The sequence below is a fragment of the Oryzias latipes genome, chromosome 9 (genome assembly GCF_053564925.1).
Source record: "Oryzias latipes strain Hd-rR chromosome 9, Olatipes_Hd-rR_3.1".
Classification (NCBI taxonomy): Eukaryota; Metazoa; Chordata; class Actinopteri; order Beloniformes; family Adrianichthyidae; genus Oryzias; species Oryzias latipes.
The window spans coordinates 23,977,691-24,000,543 of NC_136245.1; the positions used below are offsets into that span (position 1 = coordinate 23,977,691).

A 22,853-nucleotide genomic window follows, 5' to 3' on the forward strand; every position below is an offset into this window, starting at 1 on the left:
TGAAAATCGTGTTTTTTGTGTAACAATCTTTACATGTTCTAGTGGCATTTTTCTCATGATGGAGGACATGAATGAGAAATATTAAGCTTGAAGTTGCAGTTCTGAGTATTTCTTCATTGAAATTGTTGTGAATCAGGAGCAGATAAAAAAAGGAGGACCAATAGATCCATGTATGTCTTTGTTTTCCTTGTTTGAGCTGGCATCTGGCTCAAAACTGTATAACTTTGATGATGCTCGCCATTTTTGTTGCACCACTAATGTCAGGTTGGGGTTGTGAGGGGCTGTAATCCAGTGGGAGAGAGTTTAGACAAAGTGATGATATTTAATTCAATTCAATTTTATTTATATAGCCCAGTATTACAACAATAGTCATCTCAATGGGCTTCGTACCGCTAATTGTATAGTAAACATAAAATCATAAGGATCATTAAGTCATACAATTCAACAGGTTAACTCTAAACTAACTAAACAGAATTAACTAAACTGGGCATCCCTCCCCTTAGACCCTCCTTCATGTTGAGGAAAAACTCCTAAAAAATCGGATTCCGGAAGAAAAAAAGTAGAAACCTCAGAGGTGTCCAGATGAAGGACGGAAAAGGACAGGGAAGATGGTCGGAAATGAGGGCAGGCTTTGACCACGCCAACAGTTCCACTCGCAACTCAAAGACATATTTCAGCAGCATAATCATAATTCAAAGACCACTGGGAACGCTTTTGCAATTGAACAAAAGATGATCGGATTGGGACTTTAAAGAATGATGTGAGAGAATGTGTGTACAAATCCACAGCTTTGTGTTTCTCTACAAACATTTTTGTTTCCATTTTCAAAAAAGCCAACACACAACTCTATCAAATATAAAGGCGACCTATCAAGGCAAAAAGGTGTGTTTTCCATGGAAGCTTCGACGGGGTGACGGGGAATCAGACAAAAACACATTTTAACCCTTGAACTTCCTGCTCAAATAATGATACAGCAAATTTGAAAACATATTTTTTAAACAGTGACAGTGTGTATTATACATTTAAGGCAAAAAGCAATAGAATATTTCTTAGACTATGTTATTTTTCCACTGATATTTTAGTTGGACTTTTAAAAGATTGAAAAAGCTGGATGATAATGAGATTAAATGTTTTAGATGTAAACACGCACGTTTGTTCATGAACTTTTTATGAAATAATGTTCATGTGCATCTAAAGATTGGAAGTGAAGTCCGTCAATATTTCTTTGATCCACTTCAGTCTAATAGACCCAAGTCAACTGTGAACTTTAATATTAACCCCAAAAGTGACCCTACTTAACCCTTGTGCTATCTTAGATGACCCCACCCTTACATTGACGTGTTATTCCTACCATGACAAAGGTGGATAAAGGTGGAAAGATTTCATGTAATCCATGGACACCAGTGAAGATCACAAATCAATGAAGAAAAAAGGTTCAGCGCACTGTCTAGTGGGTCTAGATGACCCAACCCCCAATGGTAAAGTGCCTAGGATAGCACAAGGGTTACAAAGAACGTGGATATGATTAACATCATGTGTTTTTAGCAGTTTTTGTTCGGTATTTCTAGACATGTCAGTCACCTTTTCTTTAAAAGTGATGAAAGCTGGACAATCTCATGAATTTGGAGCACTTTTATCAGGAACCATTTGTTGCATAAGTATTTGCACCCATATCTCACAGTTCGGATTCTTTGAAATCTTCGATCACTCGTTCTTCAACTGAAAGTCAATATTTTCTCTAATGGTTTTTGAAACAACAGTAGTAATAGTAGTGATAGTAGTAGTGGCTGGATAGTTTAGTGAGTTGGCTGGCACACAGGAAAACCCTGGTTTGCTCCTTAGGCAAGAGCTTTCATGCGACTGCCCAACTATGTAGCTACAAGGGGACCTGAGTTTGGGTCTCCCTGTGTCTGTCCCCAGCCTGGATAAAATACAGGGTTTTGTCAGGAAGGGCATTCTGTATAAAACTCTCTGCTAAACCACCAGTGCAATTCAGTGAAAGCTGATTTGCTGTGGTGACCCCTGACAGGATGTGCCAAAAGGTGAAAAGAGGTTATTGAAACAACAAATCATTTGTTTTGAAAAGAGCTTAAGGAAAATGATTTCTGTTGGTTTTTTTTTCCTCCACAACAGAGGGAATTCAAGCATGAGCGCTTTAGTTTCAACATATGAGCAGTTCTGGAATCTTATTAAAATAACTTCAGAGTATGTAATGACTGATCAGCTGACAGCAGTCTTGGGGGAAATCAAACAACAAAACAGCTTAAAACTCAAAGACAAACAAGGAGACTATCCTTTGTAGGAAATCCAACTCTTTGATAGAGTGAATATTGAATTCTATTGGCAGTTTATCACTGATTGTATTCCGCAGAATTTTTCCAAAATGTAGTAATCAGAGGTCTCTGACAATCAACTTTGGGATTTTGAGAAAATCCAAAGAAATGTCATTGTTGATGTAGTTTTAGTGAGAGCTGTTGTTTTTATACTTTTTGTGTTTTCTGCAAGTATTACACGAATAAAAAGCACAATCAAAGCTGAAGATGTGAACACTTTCTGACAGCGTGTGAGGAAAACAACTTTATTTTTAATAATACTCATCTTAACCCTTGTGCTATCCTATGACACCCCCCCCCCCCCCTGCATTGACGTGTTATTCCTACCATGACAAAGGTGGATAAAGGTGGAAATATTTCATGTAATCCATGGACACCAGTGAAGATCACAAATCATTGAAGAAAAAAGGTTCAGCGCACTGTCTAGTGGGTCTAGATGACCCAACTCCCAATGTTAAAGTGCCTAGGATACCACAAGGGTTACATGGACAGAAATTATGAATCATCACACAAAAATGTGTGTTTGTAACACAATTCCTCTTATTAATTAGACAAGTGTTTATAAGAATTTTGAATTACTTGTTCAAACTTACAAAAACAAAATAAAAATAAGCTAACTTCTACCACTGTTCTCATCTTTTGGCAGTGAGAGATGATGATGACTTCCTAAGCCTGAGCGAACTTCCGGAAACCTTTCCTTCCGATCCTCCGGAGCCACTACCCCACTTCCTGTTTGAACCTGAGGAGGGCTACATCGTCAAGAATAAGCCTGTCAATCTGTACTGCAAAGCCACTCCTGCCACACAGATTTACTTTAAGTGCAACAGTGAGTGGGTCCACCAGAAGGACCACACCGTAGAGGAGAGGGTTGACGAGAACTCAGGTGAGTGAGTTCACACTCATTCAGCACAAAGTTACAGAATAATCCAGAAAAAATATAATTTTTGTAATGCTTGGTGCAGAAGCATTCAGCTCCCAAACCTAATAAGTGTTGTGGTGAATGAAGATCAAATTATTCATTACATTTGGGCTTATCCTTCAAAAAGAAAACTTCTTATTCTTCAGTTAATAATAAAAAGAAAATATATTGATTAAACAGTTAAAAATAATTCAACACCCTACAAGCACACGATTATACCAGTAAATTAAGATCATCTATCCATAATTTATGACAATTTAATCCTTTATCAGGGGTGGAGCTATGGGGGACCCGGGGGGTGGGCAGCTGTCCATCCCCCAAAAAGCCTTGCCCCCCATTATCGATAAAGATTGAGAAATTATCAATACAAACTTCTTGAAGCATTGCAAAACTAACAAATGCAATATTTTTTTAGCACATCAGCTAGAAGACCTGCTATTTTAATATTAATAATTCACTTGTAATGGCCTTCCACTCTTATTTGCCACCCTTCCAAGGTCTTCTACCCCCCACCCAAATGTTCTAGCTCTGCCCCCGCCCTGTATACTTTTCTTTTTTTTTTGTTTCATACCACAAACATGTATAAACTGTGTAGAAGGGGCTGCACTGGGATGTTCATAGGACACTTTAATGAGATCCATGGTGATGTACTGGACAGCAGCCAGTTCCACACTTGTCACTTGACAGCACACACTCCTCTGTCGGCTAAGTAATGATGAATCACGCTGTTCCTTTGGCAGGATGACAACGACCGAAAGGCTTAAGGGTGACATAAGTTTGACTGTATCCACCCTATAAAAGGTGGGATTAAAATCACCCGATCCCAATCGGGATTTCTTTTTGTACCAGACTAATGGGCAAAGTGAAAGTAAAAAGCATGCTGGGAAATTTTTAGGAAGATTTGCCCTTCAACTGAGTGCTCACCCTAGAGCCAGAAATGCTGCTGGTTGTGGGTTCTTTGATGCTTGGGTTGTGGGTTTACTAAAACTCTATCTGAAGAAAAGGAGTTTGAAAGTAGTTAAAATAAATGGAGTTTAATTTAGAGAGGTGGGAAAACAATGTTGTGCACTTAGAAAAGACAGAAGCACACAGTGGTAAAAGAAAATATGATTAAAAGAAGAAATAATATTGCAAATGCAAAATAAATAAAAAACAACAACCTACAATTTCCTTTTAACTACATTTTTTTTCCTGTGCTAAAATTTTTTTTCTGTGGGATTTTTGTCTCAGAGTACATTGATGATTATACGCTGCAGTCATTACTAGTTGATGTGAAAAAGCTGGAAATATGGCATGCAATTATCATTTTTGTTTATACCAGTGGTTCTCACAGAGTTTTCCTCTCTCTGCACTGTGCAGCTGCTGGTCCCGTCTTAATCTCCCAGCAGACTTTTATTTGCCTCCTCCTGGGTTCCAAATAACGTCTACACAAAGAAAGATTGCATTTAATTTACGGCCCGTGGATTTATGCATCGGTTTTTCACAAATATGAGTCATTCAGCAAACTATACAACTGATTGAACAAGAAAAGGGATTATAGAGTATCAGCACCAATTGACAGCTTTTCCTGGGTGTTTTTCAGTTGGAGATTTATGACTTCGTTTTTAGACTTATTGGTGGGAGTATATTTCTGGCAGAACCCCTCAGGCCAAGCTAAAACATTGATTTAGTTTTACATTTTTGACCCGCTTAAGATGTGCTTTCATTCATGCTTAATTCATCCCACACAGATCCATCACCATTGGCTGCTTGCTGCTTTTGCTCCTATGGGCCATTTAATCTCTCAAGGACACCGTAATCCATCCTGATGTACTCACACAACTTTATGATGAATAAATCAATACAATTTTGCTGTATAAATAGCATTTGATTTTTTTTTCTGTGGCTTTGCATTAAAAAAGTGATAAAAAGTTTTAACTAGCAACTGAACAGTGCAAACAGCAATGTTAGAACAATAACACTTCCATCATGTCTTTTAACCTTTATTCAAAGGATTTGGGCCACCTTTAAATAACAAACAATGAGTTTATAAAGAGATTATATATTATGCAACATCGTTTTACTGAATCACGTTGGAAGGCAGCGCTTTCTGTGCCTCACAAATTCACACTGAGTTGTCTGTTTGTCTGTTTGCCTGTGTGAAAACCAATACTCTGTAAGCTGTTTTCTTTCCTTTGTTTCACGCTGCTTCACAGACACAGCCAGAAGCTACGTCCCCCCTACTGCTTTTATTATTCCTCTTCCTGCTCTTTCTCTTTATCTCATCCTCTTTTACTTTTTCCCCTATCTGTTTTTTTTTTTTTTTCGCTGCTTCGTGCTGTTTTTGCCCCACTCTTATTTCCACAAACTGAAATCAGGAAGAGCAGAGGTGGATCAAGTTGAGCCTGAGACGCAGGGGAGAGAAACGGGGAATGATGAGGGGATGATGGGGAGTGGGTAGCAAATATTAGGGGAGTGATACAGACAGTGACAGGTACCATTCCATGACTTTTTTCCTTTTTTATTGGAAGAAGAAGTTATGACTCACACCAGTAAATCTAGATACCATAATCAAGATACAAGTTTAGGAAAACATCAAAATCTTTTTTTTTTCAAAGGGTTTCTGCCAAATTTACATTCACTGAATTCTCCCCCAAACACAGACCTGCGCACACACTCATCCAACTCAATTTGTAGGCACAGCTGCTGACCTCCCACGACTATTAATAGATGCAGCAGTGGGTTGTTTGACAAAAGTCTGCAAAGGTTAAGTGAAGTTCAAGCAAGTGTTTGCCGCACCTTCAGCTGGTTAGCTATGTGAAGCTGTGACCGTGCATTCTGATATAATGTGCCCTCTTTATCAGTTTAGATCACAAAAGCAAAGTTTGTCCATTATAGAAAAGTCAATATGTGTTCTTATTTTTAATTCATTCTACCTTTCTGTCTTCATAGTTCCAAATTTGTGATGTGAAAACATCATGATTGAGGACCCATATTGTGCTGTTTTTAGACCTTAATCTGTCATTTACACCATCATTATTATTATTGTTTTTTTTATCATCAAGCAACATTTATTTATATTGCACCTTCATATAATACTCATGAAGACAAAGTGCTCTACAAAAGCCTTATCAACAAAAACAAAACTAAACATTTTCCTAAATAAGAACTAGGTAATGAACAGGCAAAAGTAGTTGAGGAATGAAAGAACGGATTTTGCTCTTCATGCTGACAAATGTGGAGTGGTGAAGCACTGGACATTCTAAAAACAAAGAAAAAAAGGTAAAATCATCTAGTTTTAGCGTAACTGAGGCTCCAAGGTTCTCATCATGGATCCACTACGTCAAACCGTTCCAATTTAAAGACCCATGCCAATAAAAAATCAGTTTCTGGTGTTTTTAACATGTTCTTGTAGCATTTTTCTCACAATGGGAGTCATATATCAAGAAGATTGAGCTTAAATTGTATTTCTTTATTCAAATTGTTGTGAATCAGGGACAGATGACCGAAATTTCTTTTGGAAAATGCTTGTAGCTGGAAGTACTACAATCGGCAGGCCACAAACTCTCTGCTCCGTTCTGTTCTGATGCATCTGATTGTAGACAAATAGATCCGTGTACGTCTTCATTTTCCTTGTCCGAGCTGGAATCTGGCTGTACGGCTGGATAGCTCTGATATGGCTCGCCATTTCTGCTGCAAAGCTAATGTTAGGTTGGGATTGTGAGGGGCTGTAAGCTAGCACGAGAGACTATAACCAAAGGGATGATGGGAAGTCAGGGCAGGCTTACTTAATGCTAACAGTCCCACCCACAACTCAGAGGCAAACTTCTATTGAATTCCTGATGTTCTGCAAAAACTATGTCCTAGAAAACAGCACAGGTTTGTTGATTTCCCCAAAAAACAGCATAATCGTAATTAAAAAACTACTGGTTACACTTTAAAAAATAAATAGAGCAAAAGAGGATTGGAGTGGGACTATAAGAGACAATCATCATTTTTTAAACCTGTTTGCATATGTAATACATAATACTATGATAAGGCATAAAAACTAGAGCACAGCAGAATACTGTCTATGGCATGCATAGATAAATAAAAGTTCAGAGTAAGTTTTCTGTGCACACATGTTTGCATAACTTAAAATACACATTTTTATAGACAGTAGTTTATACTCTGTATTTAAAAAAAATATATGACAAAAATGCTAAATGGTGGCAAGAATGTCACTTTGCCAAGGAGGCAAAAGTGATTGGAAGAAAACATTTTTTTGGTTCAATACCTACCTCAATAAAAACTGATATTTCCTCTCTTCCTCTTGATGAATAATTTTCCTCAGAATTATGTCATCGGCCTGCACTGGGAAGCAATCAGACATGCAGGAGAAACAGGGACGATGCACTGACGGAGCACTGGGGTTTGAACTGCTATGACTTGAGGAAACATGAAACATGGACTTTTGTTGTTTTAATTATCCCTCCTGTGCTTAACTGTCAGCTTTCCACTTTGCAAGCTCCAACATTTCATTACATGAACTCAATTTTGAGATTGCTGTATTTTCATTCAAAGCAAACATCAGACGGGGCTCAAGAACTGAATTATTGCTAAATGACATCGATTTTGTGATTGAAGACAGAACAAACATTTTTAAAGTGTGGATGAGCCAGGTGAATGTTACAAGCAGGCTAGAAGATCATCTGAAGGCAAAGGCTAAATGCCATGTCACACAGCTACTACGTATATTTTGTGCATATTGTACAGATAAAAATTGGTCAGACATGAATATACTATAATGAATGAACCACATTAAAAACTACAGAATTACAAATAAACCATGGAAAGAACAAGCAAATTAATGCGAAAACCAAATCTGGCCCAAAATTTGTGCATCAATTATGTAATTTTACTGTGATGTGCGCCGTATTCGCAATATAAAAGTTACACATTGGTGGTACATGCGTGAAAAGTCCGTTAGACATACGTGGAAAGGCCGTGGAAGGTCGCAAATTTGCGCATGCATCTTGCTAAAATGACTCACATTACAGAAGATTTACGTAATAATTGCATATAAACTACATAAAATGCGTGATTCTCAACCGGCGCAAAATTATGAACAGCTCACAACGGAATTCACGTAAAGACGTACATAGTGGCTTAAGGGGAAGCAGAGGTTATCATCCAGCCAGTGGAAAAGAGGTTTATTTCTTCAACCAGCTTTTAGTTCTACTTTCTTTGAGACACATTTAATTTCTGCTTTTTTGTTGACTTTTTACAATACATGAAAGGTCAAAACGAGATGTCCTGACAACCCACTATCAAAAGAATGACATCTCAGTCTCGGCTACATGCACACACACACGTATATAGTATGTATTAACAAACGTGGCTTTGAAAAACAACAACCCTTTGAGTAGATTGTGATTGTCATTGTGAAGGGCGTATCTTTACAATTGGAGCTACTGACATGATGTGTTCTTGTGTACTTACTTTGTCTCCATTAGCCAAAGTGTGAATGGTTATTAGTCTGCTAGCAATAACCTGCTTCTCCACACACACCCACACACACACACACACACACATTCGTGCATTACTGACTCCCACAGTATTGGCTTGGGTGATGTGTGACCTCTCTCCCTCCTTTACTGCCATCTCTCTTGTATTGATTTCTTTTTGTCTTTGTCGCTCCCCTTTCTCGTGTTGCTCTTTCTCTCTGTTGTTTTTTTTTTTTTTGGTTTTGTATTTTCTGTTTCTGCCTCCATTGACATCAGTTTAGTCAGCCATTTTTAGTTCTTTGATGCCCTCACATCTCTCCTTCTCACTTGTTTTGTTTGGCGAGCATTTCGAGTGCACGACAGCCATGTGTAGAAGTTTTCAGCACACCGGCTTTCCGGCTGAATTTGTGCACGTTCGTTCTGCGACTATGTGTGGCGGTAAAGCTTTTGTTTTCTTTGTATGCAAATTTGAATGTTTGTTTGCCTGATGATGCATGTTAGTGGGAATTGTTTGAGTTTGGTCACAGTTCCCGGCAGACTCTTTTGTGTCCTGGTTCGTTGTCTCTTTGGGACCAGTGAAAGACTAAAACGTACAAGATTTACATGCACTCAACAAAACACACAATGGATTTGGAAACCATTGGTTGTCTGTCTGATTGGCTGTCTAAGGAAATACTTCTGAAAATGATTTAATCCTTTGTTAAACAACACTTTTTCACCCTGAACCAATTATACAGTAGATTAGAGATACAGTATATCGCTTGCTTGCTATGCACCTGTATCATGAGTTTAGATGTAAAATTCAAATGTTGTACTAAAGTGATCAAGTTACCATGCTTTTAATATGCAGTTCAAATGTTGTTGTTTTTTTGTTTGTTTTTATAATTTATACTCAATATCTACTTGATTTCCATGTTTACAACTATTCTGGGATGCTTCCTGCTACTTTTCCTTCCCAAAGAACAATTCATTGGACCTACTTACCACATTTAAACACATGAAACCCTTTGAGTGCCCGTTCCGCACACTCGTCCCCTATTCCATTTATTATCTAGACCATTTGAAATGTCCGGTCTCTGTTTTTCCATCAGACTCGCTCGCTGTTTTCTGAATGTCTTTTTCATTTCATTTCTGTTCACCTTCAGCCTCATTGACTTGAAGAACTTAGAATTTATATTTTGTCGGAGCTTTGCTGTTCTTCAGCTATTTTTTCTTTCAGCACATCCTCTTGTGAAAGAGTGGTGGAATTAAACAAAAACAATTGGAGTGTGAATTCACAAAAATTAAGAGATCAACACACAATAAATACAGTTCTGAGGGTTGGAAGGTTGCTAAACAATTTTAGCCTTTTACTTTTAGGTTTCTTATAAGTGGTGGTGGCCATGGCACAGTGGTAGAGCGGTCGACCCTAATTGGAAGGTAGCAACTTCAGTCCCCACTCTTACTGTCAATGTGTTGAATTGTCTTTGGGCTAGACGCTGAACCCCATGTTGCTCCCAGTGACTGAGCATGGCAGCATATAAATGCTTGTGTGTGGGTCGGTGAATAGAACTGCGACTGTATAAGTCCTTGGGCCTTGAAGAAGTTATAAAAAGCACTGAATATGTAATTGCTTTGGAGGTATATGGGTTGCATTACTTTAGCTTTTTCTATACCATCTTTATCCTTCAAAAGTACTGGAGGTTTGCAGTACATCGAGATCCTGTACATCAAATTGGACTCCCAAAACAACAAATAAACAAGTAAACTTTCCAGTGGTGACTGAAACCAGGAGAAAAAGCTTTCCAGGTGGGGGATTTGTGCTCAACAGGACTGCAGACTTGTGACAGTATCTACTTTTCTTCAAACTCGTCTTCCATTTTTTATCTCCCCCTCTGCTTCTCTTAGCTGGCAGTTGCGGTTTTGTTGATGTAAAGTTCTGTCATGCTACAGAGAGTCAAGATTCCACGCTTGTCTACTCACAGCAGATGCATGCTCTGAACCCACTACCTAAACAAACTACAGTGAGTGATCTGGGACTTTTAAAGCCGCAATGAATTGTTCTGCCCATCAGCCTTTCTATTTTTTTATTTTGAGAGCCTGCAAAGGAAACAACTGGGGCTGATTCAGTTTTAGGGGAAGCAACCTTTGAGCTGTCAGATGTAATTTATTGAGGAGGAAATTTGTGTATTTACACAATGTCAATTTTAATCAGTCATGGATGTGTTGTAGAAAAAAGATTTACATTTTGGATGAAAGCAATCAACAGTGGAAATGCCCTGCATAAGTGTCGTAACAATAAAATCTATCCAACTAAAGATGCTTTCAGTTACTATCTTTTTGCTCAGCTACCAGACCAGACAAATTTAAAAAATATATATTATTATCAATTATTATCAGTTCTTTATTTTGAATAAAAAATTTCCAACACCTTTTCAACAAATCCCACGCTGCTGGCTGAATGACCCACATACAAAACAAATGAGCTTTTTAAATGACTGCATCTATGCAGGAGTTAAAATCTGAAGTAACAGCAACGCACAAAGCTGGATAGAAAAAAGAAAACGATCACTTTGTAACTTAAAAACCACCTTATATTTAAAAAAAAGGAAATACGTATGGAAAAAGCTGATTTATTTATGAGTTTTTTGTGACTATTATAAAACAAGTTGTAGTATTTTGTAATTTTACAACCACAATCAGTTGTGTGGGACACACTTTGCATTAATTTTTCCTTTTGAAACTGATGGATTTTATGGATATATTTTTTTTTTTGGAATGGCTAAATGCTTTTCCTGGGGGTAACACAGTATTACATATTTTAGTAATATGCTCAGGGAGAATAATAGTCTAGGAAACCTTGCTTATATAAAGTAGTCCAGTGATGCAAAAAAAAGTATTTTTAGACTTCTTGGTTTTTTTTGTGTGCATTTTCCACGTATGAAATTACGGTCTTCCATGATACATGCATGATATTCATAAATCATAAGTTTTTTTGTGTTCGTCAGTGTGTGTCCTCAGATTTCCATCAAGGGTTTCCCCCAACGAGTCTTTACATGAATTTGGTTTTGAGCTGTTCAAACATTTTGGTCATTTGAGAATTAGGCAGTTTACGCAAATTTTATTTGCAATTATTACATAAATCTTTTCCTAGATGCATATGCAAATTTGTGGCTTTCCATGACCGTTCCACGTATGTCTTATGGACTTTACATGCATTTACCACCGATGTATAACTTTTATATCGTGTATACGGCACACATATCACGCTTATGTACTATGTTGATTTCCATGCTCTTAGTGTGATTTAGTCGTACTACCTCCGTGGTTTTACCATGGTTCATTCGTATTACATCAGTGAAATATTCACATAAAGAGCACAACTTTTCCTTTAATTACTGATGGATGACAAAAGATAGAAGTAAATTAAGCAAACATTTAAGCAGTTATTTTTGTCATAACAATAAGCCATTCTCTACCTGTATAATTTCCTAGTCAAATGTTTTGAGCATGTTTTCCATATTTTTTTTAAATTTAAAAACATGTTTTTGCTGCAACTCAATTTAAATTTCCTTAAAAAACAAAAACTAATAGCTTTCCAACTTAACCCAGACCCATTTTTTCCCAGAAAAAAATTGTTTGCTTTACCACAAACCAAGTGGACCATAGAATCCCAAATTGTTACATATTTTACTGTCACACTGATGTCACCATGGGTTCTTATTAAATTACATTGCAGCGCAGAGTGCAAATGAAACCAGTTACATGTTATCAGAACTTCTCTAATTTGTTAACAATATCTTACCAAAGCAAACCCGACATGTCACAAAAGGCTTTTAACGCTGCTTCTTCAGCGTAACCGTCCTCCGCGGCTCTTATTGAGTCAACAGACCCCATCCTTCTATTCATGTACCATCCCATATGCTTTCTTTGCATTTGTTTGAGTCCATTTGCCATAACTAGCTGTCTGCCTCATTTGAGCCATTTACTTTAATTGCTTCACTTTCCTCATTACTTTGGAAGTAGCACACTCACTGGTCTCCACCTCCTACCTCTGCCTCCTGCCCTTTATGTCTTCCCACTAAATGTTTTTAATGTTCATTCAAAGTCTTGGCCTGCTGGCTGTCAGGTTTTGCTTCTGGTTATAATTTTGTCTTTAGTAGTCAAATTTTTCCACCTCTGCCTCTGGTTCTCCGCTTCTCTTTCATTCGAAGCTGTGAATCGGTGCATTACCTCCTTCATAGAGTGTTTGCTCTGGACGTAATACTAACTGAACACCTCTGGTTTGTGGCCTTACTGTTGCTGACACTTGAGCTGTTCATCGTACACTCTAAATAGCTTCTTTTGCCTATCTATATGCCTGATCGTATCAACCTCTTTTTATCTTAAAAGCTGCCTCTTGCAGCGGGTTTCCTTGAAAGCCAGTGTTGTGTGTTGCTCTCATGGGTTTCTCTTTAATTCTCACACCACTAATGGCCTTATAAGCCCGCCACAATCCTATCTACAGGATTTCACATATTGCCTGGGACTGTTAGTCCCCGTTGCCTTCATGACATCTCGTGTGCTATAACCATCTCTCCAGTGGCGAGAACTTTCCCGGTCTTCATAAGCAGACCCACGTCAGATTTGTAAAGCCCCATAGAGTAACACTACTGAACCTGAAATAAACTGCCCAGATCCTTCTCTCATAGCAGTTTCCCCCTCATCTTCTTTCCGCTCCCCCCATACTTTAACGCAAATCCATTTTTATCTCCTTTCCTTTCCATTTCACATTTTATTACCCTCTTCCACCTTCTAGCCTGTCATCCCCTATCTTCATCTCTCTGGGCCTCTGTCTTGTAGCTCTCCATTACATCTACCAGCCTACTCCTCTTGCTTAACTTTACCCTTCATATCCTCTCTGTAAAGCAAACCATTTTTCTCCTAATAAGCCTCTGATTTTGTTAATTTTTTTCCCCTTTTCTCCATCAAATGACTTCTTCATATTTTTCAATCCTTATGAAATATGCTTTTGTTGCCTTAATTTTCTAGCTGTGCTCTTTGCAATCCTAGTTTTATCCCTTGCTTCTCATTTGTTTTATTTTTACACTGCTTTTCATTTCTTCTTCCTTGTGCTATCTGTAGGGTGCAGTAATTTCATCTTGGCTTTTATGCTTTACAGAGGAGTTGTTTTCAAACCCCAGATAAAAAGGAACAACGGAATGCAGTCAGATAGCTGGTGGGGTTCCAAAGAAGCAGTCTCTAAAAGTTTAATCTAAAATGGTACAGACTCTACTTTTCTACAATGATCTGGCTTTGTAAATCCCATTAGATACTGAGTGATTTCCCCATGCCTATTTTTACTTGCATTGATATTTGCTTTTGCTTCTTAAGCATACACACAGTCCTAATGACATCTAGACGATTAAGCAGACACTAACCATGAATTTCTCTTGAATGTTATTAACTCTGAAGGAGTTTTTTTTTTTTACTTGGAAATTTGAATCCTAGTAGATCATGTAAATACTGATTTTTGTCCCTTCTGCTGCAGGTCTGGTAGTCAGAGAAGCCAGTATAGAAATAACACGTCAGCAAGTGGAGGAGCTGTTTGGTCCTGAAGATTACTGGTGTCAGTGTGTGGCCTGGAGCTCGGCTGGAACCACCAAGAGTCGCAAGGCGCACGTTCGCATTGCATGTAAGTACAACACTGTAGAAACGAAGCACCTCACCACTTCTTGAGCTACGTTCACACCAACTTCCAATGAAAGCTCTGTGTAACTGCATGTATATGCGCATTTTGGGCTTCCATGTTCAAAACTCTTATTCTCACGTGTCACTACAGACGTTTTTAAGACCATTTTTGGGTTCTACATACAAAGGGCGTCCATTGAACGTGTTGAAAGTTAAACTAATTGAACTTTAACCAATCAGAGACTCGGATGTGGTAGTGACATGTGGATGGCCTTTTTTTTTATTCATTGAGAAGAAATTGCGGATGTCCCCGGCCGTGATCACATGATACCAAGACTTTTATATATCGGCATTAAGCTGTCAAACAAAAAGACTAGAGAAAGATTCGAAAGATTTGGAATGCTTCGACATTTTGCACCAAGCCCTTTTCAAGCTGGGTAGCAACAATCCAGTCTGAACACCATATGCTAAGTATGCGTCACATGCCCAGTTTGAACATAGCGTTAAAGCTCTCACACTTGACCACAACAATAAACGTCTCTGCCACTCCAGACCTCCTCATACAAACCTCAGCTTCTCTCTCTGTTTCCCAACAAAGACTTTCTCTAGACCTACAGAGACACAAGGCGTCTTCTTCTGACCTTCTTTGTAGCTCTCCAGACCCACCATCAAAGCAAATATGGCAACTGCGGTTTCTCTTTCTTGGCATGAAACCATACCGTTACTCACAAATCTGCCCTTTTGGCGACTTTTTCCCATAACTTTGTTTGAAGAGTCATTCTTAAAAATGTTTTTTCCCTTCACTTAGATTGGGTGTTCAAAGTAATGTAAACTTCAAAATGAATACCATATTTTTTACTTTTATCGTACTTTTATCATTTTATACAAAACGTCTCACACATATGACAAACATTTAAACTTGGATAATGTTGGACTTAATGGCTAAAAACCAGAAGTAGGTTAAAATCTCTCAACCATTCACACTAAATGACATGATGAGGAACTTATCTGAGCTGAGGCTTGTTTCTAATAATTAAGTCTACCATCGGTAGTTTCCTGTTATGGTCTGCTGAAGAATTTAATAAGACAACTGGGAGTCTGACAGTAAGGTCACCAAAAGCACACATGCTGGATAAAACCCAACCAGACCGGAAATGCTGTGGCTGGCAGACGATCTTCATGCAGTTATGACACAGGGAGGGAAGCATAAGAAGTAGTTCTTTAGTTGAATCAAGTTATTTAAAAGTAAAGGGAAAGCGACATTGCCAAGATATTTATCAAAAATCCTATGGATATTTGCCACTAAGCATTTTTGTACTGACTATTGCCTCTCAAATTCAATGAAAAATGTGAAGTTCCAGTAGTGATCAAGCTGTTTATAAGGTTTTTACATCACAGATCAAAAGTATGACGACATAATAAAAATAAATTAATCCCCCCAAAAAGCACAGACATAGTTCAGACATATGAATATGCATCATTCCGTCCTTATTTAAGTCAATGTGTTTGGGAAAAGCACTGAGGAGTGAGGACACCATTAACACCAGAAAAGATATTGGTTAAACCAGATCGTTTTCTGATTAATTTACCCAAAAGAAACTGCTTGGATGTGATTGGGGCCCTTTTAAAGAAAGAACCTGTTCGGTACTTATTAAACCGTACTAGTTTCATTATGGAGCAGAACAGACAGCATCACTCCAACAGACGGGAAGTCTTGTCTTCCCATGCTGCTCATATTCCTACTGCAGTTGAAAATCCATCAAACAGACCTTTGTATTTCTCTTTAGGTTATTTAAGCTTTTCTCCTGTTACTGACACACTTACTTGTGGGTGCTTGAGGGCATTTTTTTTATTTTTATTTTTTTTGCTGTCTTGCAGTCACATATGTAGCAGCTTGGATTTTGACCAAAACATGATGGGATTCATTTTAATCTCCATTGCATTACAATAATTAATTTCAGAATGGCCTAAAAGGCTAACACATGATTTCATTTCCTATGTATGTTTGCTTTGACATCATTTGTGTTCGTCTATCATGCACTGGATCCTTTAGGTAAGTCCCAAAATGCTACAATATCCAACTGCAGATGTCAGTGTGCCTTTTGATTCAACTGCCAGTGTTTTTGTAGAAGAGGATGTTTTTTCTGCTTCTCAGCAAAGAGTTATGGACCACAGTCAAAAATATCCTTCCAACTTCCGCTAATGACATCCTTGAACAGAGAAGACCCTCCTTGGGGTGCAACGAAAGCTGGGTAATGTGTTGTTTTTGGCTTTCGTTGGGGCCGATGCATGCTGAGAGGCACCGGCAGCACAGAAACGCACACAGCCGTGCTCAGTAAAGTTCTAATAATAAAGTGGGTGACACACAACATTGTGTTTGAGTTCCAGGATGTACAGACCAATTTGTTTTGAACTAAAACGAGACACAAAAAAAAAACCTTTCTTTGTCATCAGCACAGACATCATCGTGTGTTACAGCTGAGCACTGCCACTTCACCTCACCTTTTATTAAATCATCTGCGGAGTCTTGGCTTTGTTCTGTTTCCTGTTCCCCTTCCATCTGAATCAATATGATAAAAAAAATCACTAGAAATAAGAATCTAACATTCTGAAAGGTCTGTTTGTAACGCCAAAGCTAACCTGATAACATCAATAAAGTCATTCTAAGAGTCATTATACATTTTTTTATCTTCATCCTGACTATAAAAATAAGAAATTAGTGATCTCTTTTTAGTTTTTTTCTCTTTTACCATTTTTTGTGACTCGATTCAGACTATAACTACTGGAAACAAGATGGAGGACATCTCATAAACTGCTGTAAAGATCAAGAGACACTAAAAAGCAAAAGTCTAGTTATCTTTCATTTTTCCTGAAAGTCTTTATTTCCTCCCTTGACATTGTCGTTTTCCATTATAACTGGGATTTTTCTCTTAACCACATCTGATTATACTCAGCCCTTTCTTGCGATAACCTTTTACTTCAAATCGACCCAACCTCCTGACCTACCCTGCTTTCGGCTCTTATTTGGATCAGCTGTTGTGATTAAAATGCTTCTTGGCAGCTGGAGCTTGCTGAGCAAAGTGTCTTTTCTACTACACCGTGCCCCGTGCAACAGCAATTCAGCATTTCTGTGAGCCTTTCTTCTTACCACTTATTTTCATCCCATTGTTTCCACCTCTCTTTGTTTATCAGTTCACTTTGTGGCAGAGGAAACCCCATTTGTCTCTTTTTAATGTCTTTATTGTTCTTCCTTTTTTTTTTTTTTAAATGAGTAAATCTGTCAAAGAAAATTTAAAAATGGTCAAACCGATGTTGAATTTTTGAGGCATACATTGTGAGTGATTCAGGAACTTTTTAAGTTTGGAAGGAAAAGGTTTTAAAAATATAAAACATGAGCAAATACGTGCAAATGGATGTGAACTATGAGCCATGATCTTAGCTGTCAGGTCAAGTCTCATCCCTTTCTATGGATTATCAGTGTCAAGGTCACACACAAAACGCACCCACACACAACTTCTCAGTCCTGCACATAAGCCTGTGCCCACACAAACACACACATTTCAAATGATGGCAATTTGTTCTGCCACCTTGCTCTGACACTGGTGTGCATAGCAATCAGGAGTCCAGACACTCAGGGACACAGCGACACAAACATCTTCTTGTGTCATCTGGAAAGCATCAGTGAGGGGGTTTCATGTGGTTTTATGATCCAAGCGTCCCAAATTTGTGTTTGCATCAGAGTTGTATTAAAACAAGATGAAACTCTGGATTTCTGCTCTTTAACTGGAAGAATGTACCGACTTTTCCACACTGAACCCTGCAGTGGGGTCCCATCATTAGTCTCTTGTAACCCGGCAACAACTGCACTTAGTTATCAAGCCTCTCTGGTATCAAATTTCCTACAATCATAGCCTCAATAATAATAAAAAGCCTTTGACTTTTTAAAGTATAAAATGACGTCTTTACAGTTACATTAACACTAATGCCAGCCACACTGACATTTATATCGAACACCAGTGCACATGCACTTTCACACTGACCGCCGCAGAAACGCACAAATGTCCCTCAGTAATTTTTTCCTGCTGATGTCATCCACAGACGTTCTGGAATGGGCTTTTGGTGACTTCATGGCAGTGACAAACACTGAATAAACATTTTTATAGTTCGAATCCACAGACTGTGCATTTGTGTGCCAGAGTGTGGTTATAATGGTTCAGTTCTGCTGTGAGCCACTGAGCTTTTTCCCAGATGTCAAGGACTGCTTCGGGGTACTCTTATGTGTTTAAGTGGTAAGCCACACTGTTGATTTACTCAGACAGAACTCACTCAGTCACTTTTTTAACTACAAGTGTGGGAAATAAGGGGAAAAATAAAGCCTTCACTTGGAGGAAGGCAGAACGTGTTGGTAAAATGTAAAAAGAAAACTCACCTTGGATTCATAAATTGTGGTTAAGTCAAAACATATGGTTTATAACTAAAGGAAAAACTTTTTTGAGCAAAAAAAAAAAGAAGCCATTACTGTAATAATAATCTGTATTTGGACAAATTAAACCCTAAATGTTTGATTGATTCGCAATAATAATCTTTGATGGTTTTTGCTCTAAATCTTTCAACCCGTTCAGTCATTTTCCTACCAGTCGATGTCAGCTTCACATTTCAAACAATTATGTTGTTTTCTGGTCCCCCGTGGAGGTAGCAGGCAGGTCTTTGGGGCTTTTATTTTTCATCCTAATGACTCATTTTTCAAACCAGGATCCCCGGGAAAATCTGACCTAGCCTGGTGTGTGGAACTGATCACAGGTTGTTGAAATCACAGGGTGGAGAGTTCAGCAAACAACTGGCAGCACTGCAGAAGGGGACATTTGAAAGTCACTTATGTAACCACACAGAAAGAAAAAAAAACCTTTCCAAAAGTCACTGTGTTCTTTCATTTCTTACTTACTTTGTATTTCTTTTCATTGAGATATTTCAAAAGCCTTCTAATATTCAAGGACGACGGTAGTAGAGGGTCTGGCTTTTAAAAAAAAAAATCAATTAACCAAGTACATGTCATTTAAAAATGTGATATATAATTTAATATAAGTCTTGTTTCAAACCAATTTTTTACAAAATACATGCTTTTCTGTTTTAAATGTATTTCTATGTTTACCATGGTTTGGTTTAAATTATTGTTATGTGAAAAAAAGGTTTCACTACCTTCCCTTAAATATTTTTTTCAAATTAAAATTCAAGAAATAACTAATTAGTTCATATTGATATGTAGAGTCATGAATTTAACTTTGCATTGGGGTCTTTGATTGCTTCCTTCAGACTCTTTAGTTTAGCATCAACCCTGCAGGATAACAGGGGAACATTATTTCAGTTAACTTTAACTTAGTTACCACTCAGCATCCAACTCTTCAGCCTGAAGCCTGGGCCAGCTCTGGAGCCGTCCTCTTGAGGTTCTTCCTGGCAGAGGGTGAGCCTGACATTGCCTAGTGCTCTATTTTCCCCTCCAACAGACTTAATTTTGTCTGCTGGGCATGCCATTTGTTCTGAGTGAAGAATGTTCAGAGGGAGAAGAACCCAAAAGGTCCCGGTCGGTCTGCTGCTGTGGCCAGGTCCCTCCCTTCCCTCCTGACTTAGCTCCAGAGCTACACCTGGGATCCTTCATTAAGTTCTCCCATCTGAGTCCATTAGCAACCCAACCATGTTCCCTGCCAGTGTTCTCACCTGAGCTCGATCCTCATGCAGGCCCACCGAGATCCTCCTCTAAACGTGCCAGAACCAGAGCTGGCTGTTCCGCCTGCATTTGGATTTTCACATTGTAGTCATTTTATCACATAAAACAAGATTTAAACTTCAGACACTGTTAAATGCTACAATAGGACTTTATTGTGTTAGGGTTTGCACATAACGTAGACACTGTCAACATATAAAACAAGACTATTAGAGCATTATTAGCTAATTTGTTTTTGAAGTGAGAAGGCCTTTTTTAATTGCTGGTGAGTGTTGGCTGTTAAAAGCAAATGAAGTAAACAGGAGCACAGGAGTCTAACAGCTATTGTGTTGTCAGTTGCTCGACAGGTGAAGATGGAATTAAAAACGTTATTTACAGACAGTGATGCAAGTCAGCAATGAAACATTTAGCCTCACAAAAACAACAACACTTTGAGTCAAAAGCAAATGCATCTGTAAAAAATCTAAATGGTAAAAACTCATCTGTTTTCTTTAAATTAAGTGTATTGTACTGCAGAGTTAAAATAAACAGTGACTATGCCTTTATTTGTGTGATAGCCTGCCACTTATACATGTTCTTATTTTAAAATAAGCATCTGAATAGCCTTTCCTGATAGAAACTTCATTTAAAAGCAGCACTGTCTGGTTTGACTGCCCTGCATTAAATACAACAAATGTATTTTGCTTTCTAGTTTTTGTCAAAAAAGGTTATTTTAGGGCTGTAAGTGTTAGTAAAAAAAACAAAGCAAAAAAAACGAAACACTTAAAACCCCTTTAAAAAAATAAAAACATGAACCAAAACATTGCAAAATAACTCCCTGTAACATAATATGCTGAACATAAAAAATGACTTAAAGAACCGTTCAAATGTAAACTGTGTTATTTTTTTAACATTTTTTTTGGGGTATTTTTCTTGAAATTATTGTGAATCAGGATAAGATGAAAAAATGCAGTTTGAAAAAGACTGAAAATATGCGTGGCGGGCCACAAGCTCCCTTCTGTTTAAACAGAGAATGGAAAGGGGAAGAATGGGTGAGATTGCTCCATGCCAGTGGACACAATGCAAACAATAGTGTTTTGTTTTGTTTTTTATTATTTTGCCTAACAAGCATAATCATATAGACTACTGGGAATGCTGTCAAAATACATCAAAAGATAATCAGAGTGGGACTTTAAAGATCAGAAAACTAGTTCCTATTATTAACATACCTTTTTTTTAATCTTTACTTTAAAAGAGAGAAGGAATAAAAGTTTAAATTCATGAATGGATAGCTTTCATAACCAGTCTAGCCACACAGTAATGTCTTATTCGTTGTCCTTCATTTAGAGGATGTTGCACTCCCTGGCACTTCTTCAGAGAACGAACATCAGCTGTGAAGCTGTGATGCGCTGAACAGTTCACACATTTGAGGTGTCATGTTTCTTGTGTCAGGGCTTGGAGCTGTGGTGAATGTTAACTTTCCTTTTTTTTAGTTATTATGTTAAAAAAAATTCTTATCTTAAGTTTATTCTAAAAAAAAAATCATAAGATAGGAAAAAGAGGCTGGTTGTGCATTAGTGCCCCACAGCTATGCACGTCTGAAAGTTTTTGTATAAAATGGCAAAACTTCTTTACAATTTCAAAACAATCTTAAGGGCAGAATGCCCTGACCCTTAATCTGACCCTGACCCATGAGCAATGCAGTGGTGGATACTTTTGTACATACAAATTAATCGAATGCTAACAACATTTGCATAATGCTAATGTATGATTTCCCAGAAAAGAATAAAAAAACATGTTCTCATCATTATGATAATATATGATATTTTTCCTTTTTTGTCAGATGAATTTTGCTTCATAAATGCTCATTTGTTTCCTTATATTCTCAGATAAATCTATAATTCGAGCAATAATTCAGTTTTATTTCCCGTTTACTTTCTGATTGCCCTTTTTTCCAGGTGGATTTATCATTTATAGCTATTTATAGCAAGAAACCAAGGAATTAGGTTTTCTCTTTTTGTTTTTTTTCCAAAGTATGCCATCATATAGGAAAATCAATCATAATGATCCTCTCTGAGACTAAGTGAGAGTACTTTCCTCTTCTATTTCTAAGTATCTCGCATTGCTTTTTATTGCTTGAGCAGCTGCATCAGGGAAAACTGCTTTAATTTGGTGTGCGCACCATGCGGGCAGAGACACCCATTTTGGATAATTGCTCTAAAATGTGCTTATGTAGAGGTGCCCGAGGCAACAAGCTAACCACAAACATAATAACAGTTTTACTTGAGCAATGGTTGAGGAACTCGTAGATGGAGAAGTAAGGAGTTGGAAAAAGACACATGACGGCAGAAGAGGAGAAAAGCAAAGAGGAGTTTGTTCAAGAAGTCTTTCTCCTGAATAGGTGCTGACACGGCTGCATTCAGTTCACATTGAACAACGCTTTTCACCAGATCTGTGGCTCTCAGCTTTGATGTGATGCTAAAAGTCTGAAAGCCTCTTTGGAGGATTTCCATGGCTTTTTGTCATATTTATGAAGCTGGATAGTGTTGTTTACAGTTTGGAAGTAAAGTGGAGTCAGTGAATTAGTGCAGCTGTCATTTCCTTCTTGCACACACACTTCCCTCCCGTAGAGAGACAGAACTTTCAGGGACAGATATTTGTGGTCTGTGGTGCTTTAAAAGCCAGTGGGCAATGCTGTGACCATGATCAAGACAAAATCACATATATTTTTCAAGAATATATCGACAAATAAACAATGAAGCATTGTTTTGCTTCTAAACTTGCAAAAG

At 37.9% G+C, this 22,853-nt stretch overlaps 1 protein-coding gene across 4 annotated transcripts in view; it reads left to right on the plus strand.

Annotated features, from left to right (window-relative positions):
* Nucleotides 1–22,853, plus strand: part of LOC101174433 (netrin receptor UNC5C) — a 199,177-nt gene that overhangs the window by 102,129 nt on the left and 74,195 nt on the right. For all 4 annotated transcript variants that reach the window (XM_011479047.4, XM_004072344.5, XM_078953067.1 and 1 more), the window contains exons 2-3: nt 2,980–3,216; nt 14,227–14,370. In XM_011479047.4, the coding sequence (XP_011477349.1) occupies nt 2,980–3,216; nt 14,227–14,370 (381 nt within the window). The remainder of the gene's footprint in view (nt 1–2,979; nt 3,217–14,226; nt 14,371–22,853) is intronic.